Below are 11,302 nucleotides of genomic sequence, written 5' to 3'. Positions count from 1 at the left end.
AGAGTGAAGGTGCATCAAAGTACCGATCGGTCTGCGCAGCGTCGATGCACCTCAAACAAGCCTAGAGAGAAGTAGCAGCTGCATTGAATTTTTCTTTCGCTCTTGAACGGACAAAAACACACAAATATATGTCATAATGCACGCTTTGTCGAGTATCATCGCACAGGATCACTTCTAAGTTTAAGATCGCAAAGTCCTAAATAAGTTAAATGACCGTAAAAAGTTGTGAGGACACCGAATGTGTGTCAGATCCGCGTCATGTGCGTCAGCTCTTAAAGCGACAGCAGCCTAATAAAACTCATTAATGTTAATCAAAGAACAAAAGACAGAGAAAATCACTCACTGCTCTTGACTGAATCACTTTTGTAGCTTTAATAAGGATTAATCTATATTTATTTTATTTATGCAGTGAAAACTGAAGTGTTTGATAACTTAATTCAACTTCTGTATATTTCCTACCTGTTTGATCAAATATTTAAAATGTACTGTCTATTAATTTGGAGATTAAAAGTGAAATTATTACAATATAAAAATAACTTTAATGTTAGGATGCGATTAATAGTGATTAATTACAGAAAATGTGCGATTAATTAGTTATTTTTTTTAATTGATTGACCGCGATATATGTATTATTACTTAGTATGGAATAATCTAATATATAAAATGATAATAAATAATTAAATAACACAAATGTCCACATGAAAGGACATATTTTCATTCATATTTTTTATACTGAGCAAATTCATTGTTTCTGAAATGTATTTGCATGCATATCTTTGACAGTTAACTTATATATTTATTAATCTATATTTATATATTAATGTTTTCATTAAAAATTTTAACAAGCAAAATCATTAAGTATGAATAAGCCAAAATTTTTAAATACACTTAATAGGCTCTAAAATATATACTTTAATATAAGTGAACAATCTTCACATAAACCCATTATAATAAATGTTATTCACCTTATTTATTTATTTATTTACAGTCCACACTAAAGGACACGTATTTTCATTAATATGTTTTACCAAGCAAATACAGGTATGTTTCTGAAATTAATTTGTATTTATATCTTTGACATTTCATTTATGTGTATTTATTTGCATTAATAATCATTTATAAATATGTTGAAACACAGCCTTAGAAAACAACACGTGAGATCTTTGTGAAAATGCTGCATGTTTCTGGCCTAAATTACTTAACTTCTTCAGAGTAGAGCGTTACATTTCAGAACCTCGACATTGTGTTCATTACTGCAGTTATTATTTATTTATTTACTTGCATGCAAACATTTTCTGCCTCATGATCTTGTAATTGAGTACAAATGGCTGGTCCTGTTCAGGCAGCGTCACGTTCATAAACCTGATCCCCGCAGGGGGTGCTCGTGTAAAACCAGGCATGACAAATGCTAATTACCAATGCTAACAGTATGGCTGGTGATTTGTGAACAACACCTGACGAGTAGCTCGGTCTCTAGCGTCTGTCCCTCAATGAAGCGCCTCATTAAGCAGGGGTGAGAACATCATGTGTGACCTTCAGCGTGTGTTAAAACACATCCTGCGCACTGAACCATAGTTTAAAGTCAGAGCCGCGTGTCTCGTGCTCTCATTAGCCTCGCGACTGCTCACCTATGTCACCAATCCGAAAGAAGAGAATAAACGCCACGTTCACGACATGTCGTAATTACCGTAAATATTTAGAGCTGTTCACGTCCTCGGATTCGGACGTATGCGTTTCTCTTGCACTATTAACTCCAAAATAAAAAAAACGATGGTTGCGTGGTATAAGTCGTAGCTCTCAGAAATTACGAGTTTTTCGATCATGTCTTTTACAAGTCAGAATAGTTACGGTTATTATGACATGGTGCCAATTGCTACTCAAAACAAGCCCAAAATTAGCCCAATAGCGTCCCCCGCTAAAAATCGTGTCCCATGAAGTAAAATCTGCGTTTTTTTGGCGGGGTTCCCCTGGTAAAATTAGCATTCCAGGGGCTAAATATCACGTTATTGGGGTCGCTTCAAACCACGGACATGAAAAACAACCCGCGAGAACACTTTTAAAGTAGCCCAATTCTGTGGGAAAAACACGGACTTGGCAACACTGCAAACGGTGCATTTGTAATTACTGTAATTCCACGATTCCAACTGTAATTCCAACTTGTAACCTGGGAATTTCCGGAGAGCTCCCACTTGACCGCTGCAGATTGATTTGTTGATAGTGTTGCCATAGAAATGCATAATCCGAACGTCACATGTTGTTCTCACGAAATTGCGGTAATTACAACATGAACACAGCTTCACATAAGAGGCCTGACCTTCCCTCATGTTGGTCAAATCACATACTCTCTTTATAGTATGAATGTAATCCAGACGCACTACATTCGCCATGTTGTTGTCATCATCATGACAGAGTCAGTTGCGTCGCTTCTCTGCCATTCACAAATCCTCTCCCGTGGCCTCATGGGATAGTAAAGTGTCCATCGTATGCACACATCAGAATCTCGCTAGAAGAAGTAGGTCATTTTTTGACTCTTTTATGAGTGCTGTGAATTCGGACATACTTCTTTTGTCCTTCTATATAGTAGGGAAGTATGCGATTTCAGACGCAGCCTCAGTTTTTGTCTTTAAACACTATCTGTTGTTTTTTAGGATTTGAAGGGTTATTATCATTAACTAAAACTACGAAAAACATTTCCGTTAATTGAAATAAAGCTAAATAAAATATAAATGTTTGTTGAAAAACTTAAACTGAACAAAAATTTTAAATGTTGCCTTGGCAATAAACTGAAATAAGTTTAAGTTGAATCACTAAAATTATTAACTGGAAATAAATAAAAATAAAAACTAAAACTCAAATAAAATAAATTAAACCTAAATAGCAATATTTGTAATGCTATATTTTAAAGAGAAACATGAAAACTACAAATATAAGAGTCTCTTACTTCCGCTAAAATGGATCACGGATTTTCATGATATCACCAGCTTCTCATCAGGTCTTCTGTCCAATCAAATGCTCTCTAGAATCTGAAGCCCCGCCCCCTACATTATAATAGACGCTGAAGCTGCGGCTGAAATCGGTCACTTGTTCTCACATTGACTATTTTTTACATGGTGAATGGCACATAGTGCACTATATAGGGGATAGGGAACGATTCAGACACGAATGTAGTCTGTTTAACGAGGTTAGTAGATATGGGAAGAAGGAGGCGGGAACCGGCGAACGTTTTAACAGACTTTAATATAAAATAAACAAACAACAAAATGAAAGTAAAATGCCGACAGTCCCTCACGGCCGACTGCCGACCACACAAACATAAAGTCCAGGCCTGGTCCTCTCTCGTCCATCACTGTCGTCACTCCTCCTTTTATGCTTCCGGAGCTCCTCCGTGAGAGATACGAGACCGGTGCCAAGCGCAGGTGACGCTCTTTGGCAATCACGCCACCGGCCCCGCGTCGTTCCCTCAAGGCTCTCGCCCCGCCCTGCTTGTCACAGTCAGTTTTCTCGTTAGTGTCACATGAACTGCGGCAGCGTGAGCACAGTCTGCTCCGGTTCAGAGACACAAGAGAGCACAGAGCGGATCATATGCAGGAGAGTCGCCGCAGACCACATAACGTATCAGACCCATTTGAATTCTGCACAGGATGTTATATTTTAAAGGGGTCATGAACTGCGTTGTTTTATTGTTTTATAATGTTTCCTGGGGTGCACTTATAATGTTAGTATGCTTTTTACATAAAAAAAATCATCATAATTTAGAAATAAAAGGCATTTTTCCTACCCTGATTTTATCCCTCTGATTTGAACGCTCTGTTTTAAGGGGCGTGTCTGCTGTGAGACTTCAGTGTAAACGCCCACTGCTGTGATTGGCTGACATCTTTGCATATGAAATAGCTAAGTATTTTTTAGATTAAAATCTCAATCTTATGTAGAATATTTGTAGTCTCAGTCATCAGTTTAGAAACAGGCGCCTCAACCCCTGTGATGTGTGGCAGTGGTAGCATGAGATCTCGGGAGAATGACCAAGCAGACACAGAGCGAATGTGGTACAAAGCATTCTCTGATTTATTCAGGAAGTAGGGTCATATTTATAGACATAGGTCAAATAACAACATCCAGGATGGCTTGAGCATCCAATCATATGACTTAAGAATCAAACCTTACCATGTATGGCATTTCGAGGAATATATTAACAAGAAATGTATGTGTGTGTGTGTGTGTGTGTGTCTGTCTTCAACTTCTGGTTGCGTGTGAGAGTGTCAGTGTGTCCAAGGACTACTACTTCTTGTTTTGTCTAAGTAGGTACATGATGTTGCACGCACAATGGAAAAAGCCCAAAACACAAAGAAAGTAAAAAAGTGAAGCCCAAGAAATAAGAAATTATTTAACAGTATTACTCTCTCGAAAACTTACATTTAGATCTATGGCATTATATTTCGATCGTGGCGTGAAAGGTTGCAGTGATGAACATTGTAGCCGATCACAGACATGTTGTTGAGCGCATGAAAGCAGTGATCTCGTCATTGCAACTCAATTTCTGCACACTAACGAATGCTTTATAAAATAAAACGGGAGTTTTAGCGCGAGTCCAGAACTCAGTCACTGATAAACTCGCTCTGTTTGATTGACAGCTCCAGCGATTGTAAAGGGAGCGTTCTTTGATCGCTTTCCATGTATAATTTAATCACCGTTTAAACAACAGATTATTTTCATCCTACTAAGAGAAACAATGTGAAGTTGAGCGTTTAGTCACTGGTTTGATTTACTGACACATAGACAAAGAACATCTGACTGTACATGAATCATTAATATCAGATCAGGCATTAATTAACACAGTTACTGACATGTTGTTGCATTACTGTCGTAAGAGTCTAAAGTCCGAAATGCGATTGATTTAACAAAGAATCCACAGTGAAATGTACCGAATACAAATAAATAAAGCTCAACTGAGACATTCACATTGTTGAAAATAAATAACCATATTCCTAGCATTAGGATCCTTTGAAAGGTAATGTTATTTTAGTCCTGTATCGCTCTTCTCTCCTCCTCATCTCACTAACACACCAGTGGGCGGGGCTAATGATGCAATGATGAAGTAGGAGTTGATTTCTTCTGCGGAGGCGGAGTTTCACGTATCTCTAGGCACATTCCAGGACGAGTCGTTCGCTGGGCCTGGTGTCAATAAAAGTACTTATATTTTTTTAGTATTTGACGTCCTATATATAAGCTCAAGGAAAAGTTGATTTCTCAATTCATGACCGCTTTAAAGCGATATGGAGGAGAAACAGTTAGAGATTCGTAGGCTTTACAGAGCTCCTATGGCTCCGGTCGAGCTGTGATATAGCCGAAACGCTATTGGCTATTTTAAAAAAAGGGGAGGAGCTGTTCATATGTCCCGCCCTGTCTTCACGTTTCAGCTGAAATTACGTCAACACATTGAATAATGCTGCGCGCTCCAAGGCACTTCAGTGGGCCTTTAAATCACATTTCTTCCTCATTCTGATGCTCAGTTTGAACTTCAGCAGATCCTCTTTATCATGTCTACATGTCTTGCTGCCATGTGATTGGCTGATTAGATATTTGTATTAATGAGCAGATAAACAGGTGTTCGTCCACCTTCATCCCTCTTAAGTGACATTAAAATGACCAGTCTCTGTCGCCACCTAGTGGCTAAATCAGGGAAGTTGCACAGAGAAAATTCTCATTAAAACATTAAACATGTTTTAACTCGTGCTCTTGAGTTCACTTTTGGTATATAAAACCAGTAAACATTATAATTAACATTCAAACATTTATTTTAATTTCAATACTGTAGCATATACATAACAGAAAGAGGCAAAGATCCTTCAAATTACCCTGAATATTTAAAGCAGATATTTTCTGTTTCTCTCCCATTCATTATCGCTATAGAGCTGTGAAGCGCAACACATGTAGGAATGTTGAGAAGTAGTGCAAGTGTTCTTATATTAATAGTCTGATTTTGTATTTATTCGTCTCTGGACAGGAAAGGGTCTGACATCATAAACTCACACCGTGACAGGCCCAGTAAAGCAGGAACCTCTCGTTTGATTCTCAGCTTCATCGCATCTATTAATGAACAGGTTTGAGCTCCGTTCTCTGTTCATCCATTCTCCCGCCCTGAACCTTCAGCAACAAAGAGAAGAAATCCTCATCGTCCATCGGTCCTGGAGCTGCACTGCGCTGCTCCTCCAGCCGGCCCTGGGCCTGGGGAAACAACAACAATAAGAATCATTAATAAAAAAAAAATATTATTATGAACTTTTAGATAATAATAATAAAGTTATAAAAAACTTTAATAATAATTTATATATATGGGTCTGGCAAAAATTAAATCATAATGTTTATAATAATAATAATAATAATAATATAAAAAGCGTTAATAATGATGATTTTAAAATTAAATATATATGGTCCTAGTAAAAATAGATAAATAATTATTTTTTTTAAATTATGATCAGCTTTTTCATAATAATAATCTGAAAAACTTTAATAATAAAAAAAAAATAAAAATATATATATATATATATATATATATATATATATATGTATGGTCCTAGTAAAAATAAATAATATTTTTTAAATTATAATCAGTTTTTTTCATAATAATAATAACAATAATAATAATAATATGAAAACTATAATAATAATAATAATTTAAAAAAATGAAATATATGTGGGCCTGCTTTAAAAAATAAATAATAATTGCTTAAAGTATTATTATTATTATTATTAACTTTTTCATAATAATAATGAACAATAATAATATGAAAAACTTTAATAATAATTCTGTATATATGGGTCTGGTAAAAAAAAAAATATTTCTAAATAATAATAATATGAAAATAATATGAAAAACGTTAATAACAATAATTTTAAAATTAAATATATATGGGCCTGGTAAAATAAATATTTTTTTTTAATTATGATCAGCTTTTTTTTTCATAATAATAGTAATATTCTGGAAAAACTTTAACAATAATAATAATAATAATAATAATAATAATACTTTTAAAAATGATATATATGTGGGCCTGGTTAAAAAAAAAAGAATTGTTTAAATTTTTATTATTACACTTTTAATAAAACTTTTTTAAATGAAAAATGAATATAATCGCTTATCATTTTTCATTATTTCATTATTAATTTAAATATATATATATTTTTTTTTTTTTTTTTTTTTAAATTAGCCTTTACAGATTTTACATTACTGACTTGAAATTATGAGATTAATCATGATCATTGATTTCATATAGTAAAAAAAAACACATTATCTCACTTGTGTAAATGTGTTTTTATGAATATATACAGCTGCCTACGTTATATTTTTGTCATCAAAAAGTTTGCGAACCGCCGTGTTAAGTGAACTTAGCAATATGAGAAGAAAACTTTCCTGGCATAATTCATATATGTTGTATACAGTGTATATATATATATATATATATATATATCTCTCAGAAGCGCTCACTTGTGAGTTGACGATCATGTTGTATAAGTCCTCTTTGGGTGTTTGTGTGGGAACCGCTCGGGTGACCTCTGTGACCTTACAGCTGCTCCTCCTCTGTTTGGCTTTGGTCAGGGGCGGAGGGGGGGCAGGGGGAGCGTTCTGGAGTTCTGCGCGCTGGTCATCCAGTCGACGAGCCTGTGAGGTCGCCAACAAGTCGAAGAACTCCTCCTTCTGCAGGGACGTCATGGAGGAGAACACCACTGTTGGGAACCATACCACTCATGAGAGCCCTGCTGACTGATATTCCCTATAATTATTATGAAGGAACGTATGAAAGCTGTTTCTTCACCTCTCTGACTGTGGCGAGGCGTGCTGGGCTCAGAGTAGCACCTCCTGCGGTGCTCCAGACGGAACGAGCAGCGCTGGTCGTTGAGCCGCCGGCCCTCCTGTAACGCGAACAGCAGCTCACACAGAGCGTCAGGGAAATCTGGAGATAACCTGTGAGCCTGAGCACATGACCAACAAACAATCGTGTCACATGTAGTCAAAACTGCACATCCACAAGTCTCTAGATATGGCTTCTTTTCAGAGTGCTGAGCAAAGTAGCACAAGTGTATGTATACACACATTACCAGTCAAAAGTTTGGAAACATTACTATTTTTAATGTTTTTGAACGAAGTCTCTTACGCTCATTAAAGCTGCATTTATTTCATAATAAACACAGAAAAAACAATAATATTGTGAAATATTATTACAATTTAAAATTATGGTTTTCTATATTAATATACTTTAAAATATAATTTATTTCCTGTGATCAAAGCTGAATTTTCAGCATCATTACTCCAGTCTTCAGTGTCACATGATCCTTCAGAAATCATTCTGATATGATGATTACTCAGTTATCAATGTTGAAACAGTTTGTGCTGCTTAATATTATTTTGGAACCTGTGATACTTTTTTTCAGGATTTATTGATGAATAAAAGGTTAAAAAGAACATAATTTATTCAAAATATAAATCTTTTCTAACAATATAAATCTTTACTATCACTTTTTATCAATTTAACACATCCGTGCTGAACAAAAGTATTAATTTCTTTCAAAAAAAAAAAGAAAGAAAAAAAATGACTGACTCCAAACTTTTGAACGGTAGTGTATATTGTTACAAAAGATTTCTATTTTAAATAAATGCTGATATTTCTTTTTATTCATCAAAGAATCCTGAAAAAGTATCACAGGTTATAAAATAATATTAAGCAGCACAAATGTTTCCAACATTGATAATAAATCATCATATCAGAATGATTTCTGAAGGATCATGTGACACTGAAGACTGGAGTAATGATGCTGAAAATTCAGCTTTGATCACAGGAATAAATTATATTTTAATGTATATTAAAATAGAAAACCATTATTTTAATTTGTCATAATATTTCATAATTTTTACTGTATTTTTGATCAAATAAATGCAGCCTTGGTGAGCAGAAGAGACTTGTTTCAAAAACCTTAAAAATAGTGATGTTTCCAAACTTTTGACCTGTACTATATATATATATATATATATATATATATATAAGGTCTATATATATTGTTCTTGCTCAATATAGTTGTTCACTCATAAATATGTCAGATTACAAAAGTACAGTTTATAATATAATTACCTAATTAAAAATGAGATGCTTCTGTTTACAAATATATGATAAGTTAATGACTGAACTTTTTTGTATTTTTGTAATTCCTTCTAAAAGACCTTTGCAAATTTCCAAATACTTGGAAAACTAATCATTTCTAATCCCCAAACATCTGACATTTACAATCAGTGTTTGGGCTCAGTAAGATTTACTGATTTATTTTAAAGAAATTAATACTTTTATTCAGCAAGGACACATTAAATTGATAAGAAAGGACATTAAAGGCATTTATGATGTTATAAAAAAAATACATTTCAAAAACTTTTGAATTTTCTATTCATCAAAGAATCCTGAAAAATATGTAAAAATCCAGTTACAAAAGTTAAAATAAATGCTGTTCTTTTGAACTAATATTTAAATCAAAAAATAATAATTGTTTTCACCATTGAAATTAACACTGACACTGAAGACTGGAATAATGATACTGAAAATTCAGCTTTTCATCACAGAAATAAATTATATTTTAAAGTATATTAAAATAGAAAACCATTATTTTAAATTGTAATAATATTTCACATTTTTTCCTGTATTTTTGATCAAATAAATGCAGCCTTGGTGAGCAGAAAAGACTTTCAAAAAACAGAATCTCACCGACCCCAGTGTGTGCATTCAAAAACATACGTTAAATAATAAAATATCTAATGAATTAACTATCTTTATCTGAGCACAGTTCACAGCTTTACACAAGCCCTTCAAAACGTCCCGCCCCAGCTTCGCGCTTCGATAGGAAACACGTCAACACAGGAAAGAAAACTGCATTTGTCAAGCATCTTTCTGAATGCAATTATTATTATAAATCTTTACCGTAGGCTTTGCATCATGAGGGCTCAGTGTGTCTTTGGGCCGCAGCTTCACTTCTGCTTGAGCCGTCGGTTTTTCCTCTGACACCTCAGCTGTCCCGTCTGACAGTCCCTCATGGGTTTTTGTATCGTCCTACCTGCCGTTCTAGAGTTGCGTTCCTCTCCTCGTTCATTTCCATCGCTTCACTCTTGCTTTCATCTACTCGGACATTGTTGTGATCATGTGAGCTTCCCTCTGCGGCTTCATCTTCTGTGTTTTCATCAGCCGCCCAAACTCTCAGTACGGCCCTTCCTCTCTCTCCGCTGTTTATCACATCCGAAGGTTCGTCCCCCTCCTCGAGAATGAGAAGGGGCTCCAAATGCTTGTCGTCCGCTGAGGTTTCAGCTTTGACCTCGGGGCAGTCCATCATAACTTCTACACAGCTCTCCATTGAAGAAGCCTATAAAAATGCAGAGACTTTGTTCATCTTGACATTAGAGCATTTAAATACAACATGTTTTCAACGCACAACAATCATAATAACATCTGTACTTATTTCACTCGACTAACTTTAGATGGTGGGTGACATTTTACGGCCTTGCTTACCTTCTCAACCTTAGAAGAGTTAAAATGAGGTCCTCTGAGCGGAATGTCAAGTATAGCCCACATGCATCTCACCTCCGTGTACGAACATGCATTAACTCCCACATATCTCAGCCAAACTATACGAGCGCTTTGCACAAACGAATCTGAAAAGAACTAAAAGCTGACACGATGCCTCGACAACTTCACTGTCTCACAAGTCTGCTTGTTCTGTCTCTTCCTGTTCCTCTCTTTTAGCCCTGATCCACCCCTATTCATTTGGCCCTTTTCAGTTGAACAAGTTAAATGAGTTGATGTACATAGAAATGAAACACTCTGATACAAACTTTAGTTTAAATGCTGAGCTTTTTTATTAATAATATTAATAATAATAATAATAATAATGATAATAAGTACGGGAAATGTGTGCTGACGCTCTCTGACAGTCTTGCGTGTTGAAACTGGCGGCCTGTTTGTTTAACAGTCTGTGGTTTTGCAGATTTCCTGTTGACTGCCAGCAAAAGGAGAAGTTAAGACACGAGCAAAGAGGAGAATGAATTCAGTATCTGTAGCATTTAAAAGAAGACTCAATTACCATCAAGAAAGTCCTGTTTCTCCCCCTGTTGATCAGCGCTCAGACCTAAAGCCTCCGGGCCATAACACGATGGCATGTGTGCTATGCATTTGCAGAAAAGAAACCTTGTGTATGTTGAGCAACACAGTGAATGCAAGAATATCATATTTCATGAGGAAGAATGTTTTAATGCATCTCATGAAAACAAGAACAG

General features: G+C 35.3%; 1 protein-coding gene across 1 annotated transcript; it reads right to left on the bottom strand.

Moving 5' to 3' along the window:
- Positions 1-4,039: 4,039 nt before the first annotated feature.
- On the bottom strand, positions 4,040-10,359 carry LOC127497491 (G-protein-signaling modulator 1). Its single transcript, XM_051865964.1, has 5 exons — positions 10,156-10,359; positions 9,957-10,085; positions 7,812-7,968; positions 7,484-7,722; positions 4,040-6,222 (listed from the first exon to the last, which is right to left on the bottom strand). Exons 1-5 carry the CDS (start codon positions 10,357-10,359, stop codon positions 6,088-6,090), a joined length of 864 nt encoding a protein of 287 aa, XP_051721924.1. The 3' UTR covers positions 4,040-6,087.
- Positions 10,360-11,302: the final 943 nt, after the last annotated feature.

The sequence above is a fragment of the Ctenopharyngodon idella genome, chromosome 16 (assembly GCF_019924925.1).
Source record: "Ctenopharyngodon idella isolate HZGC_01 chromosome 16, HZGC01, whole genome shotgun sequence".
NCBI classification, from domain to species: domain Eukaryota; kingdom Metazoa; phylum Chordata; class Actinopteri; order Cypriniformes; family Xenocyprididae; genus Ctenopharyngodon; species Ctenopharyngodon idella.
The sequence above is the reverse complement of the archived record's forward strand: the minus strand, read 5'-3'. Positions and strand labels throughout refer to the sequence as shown.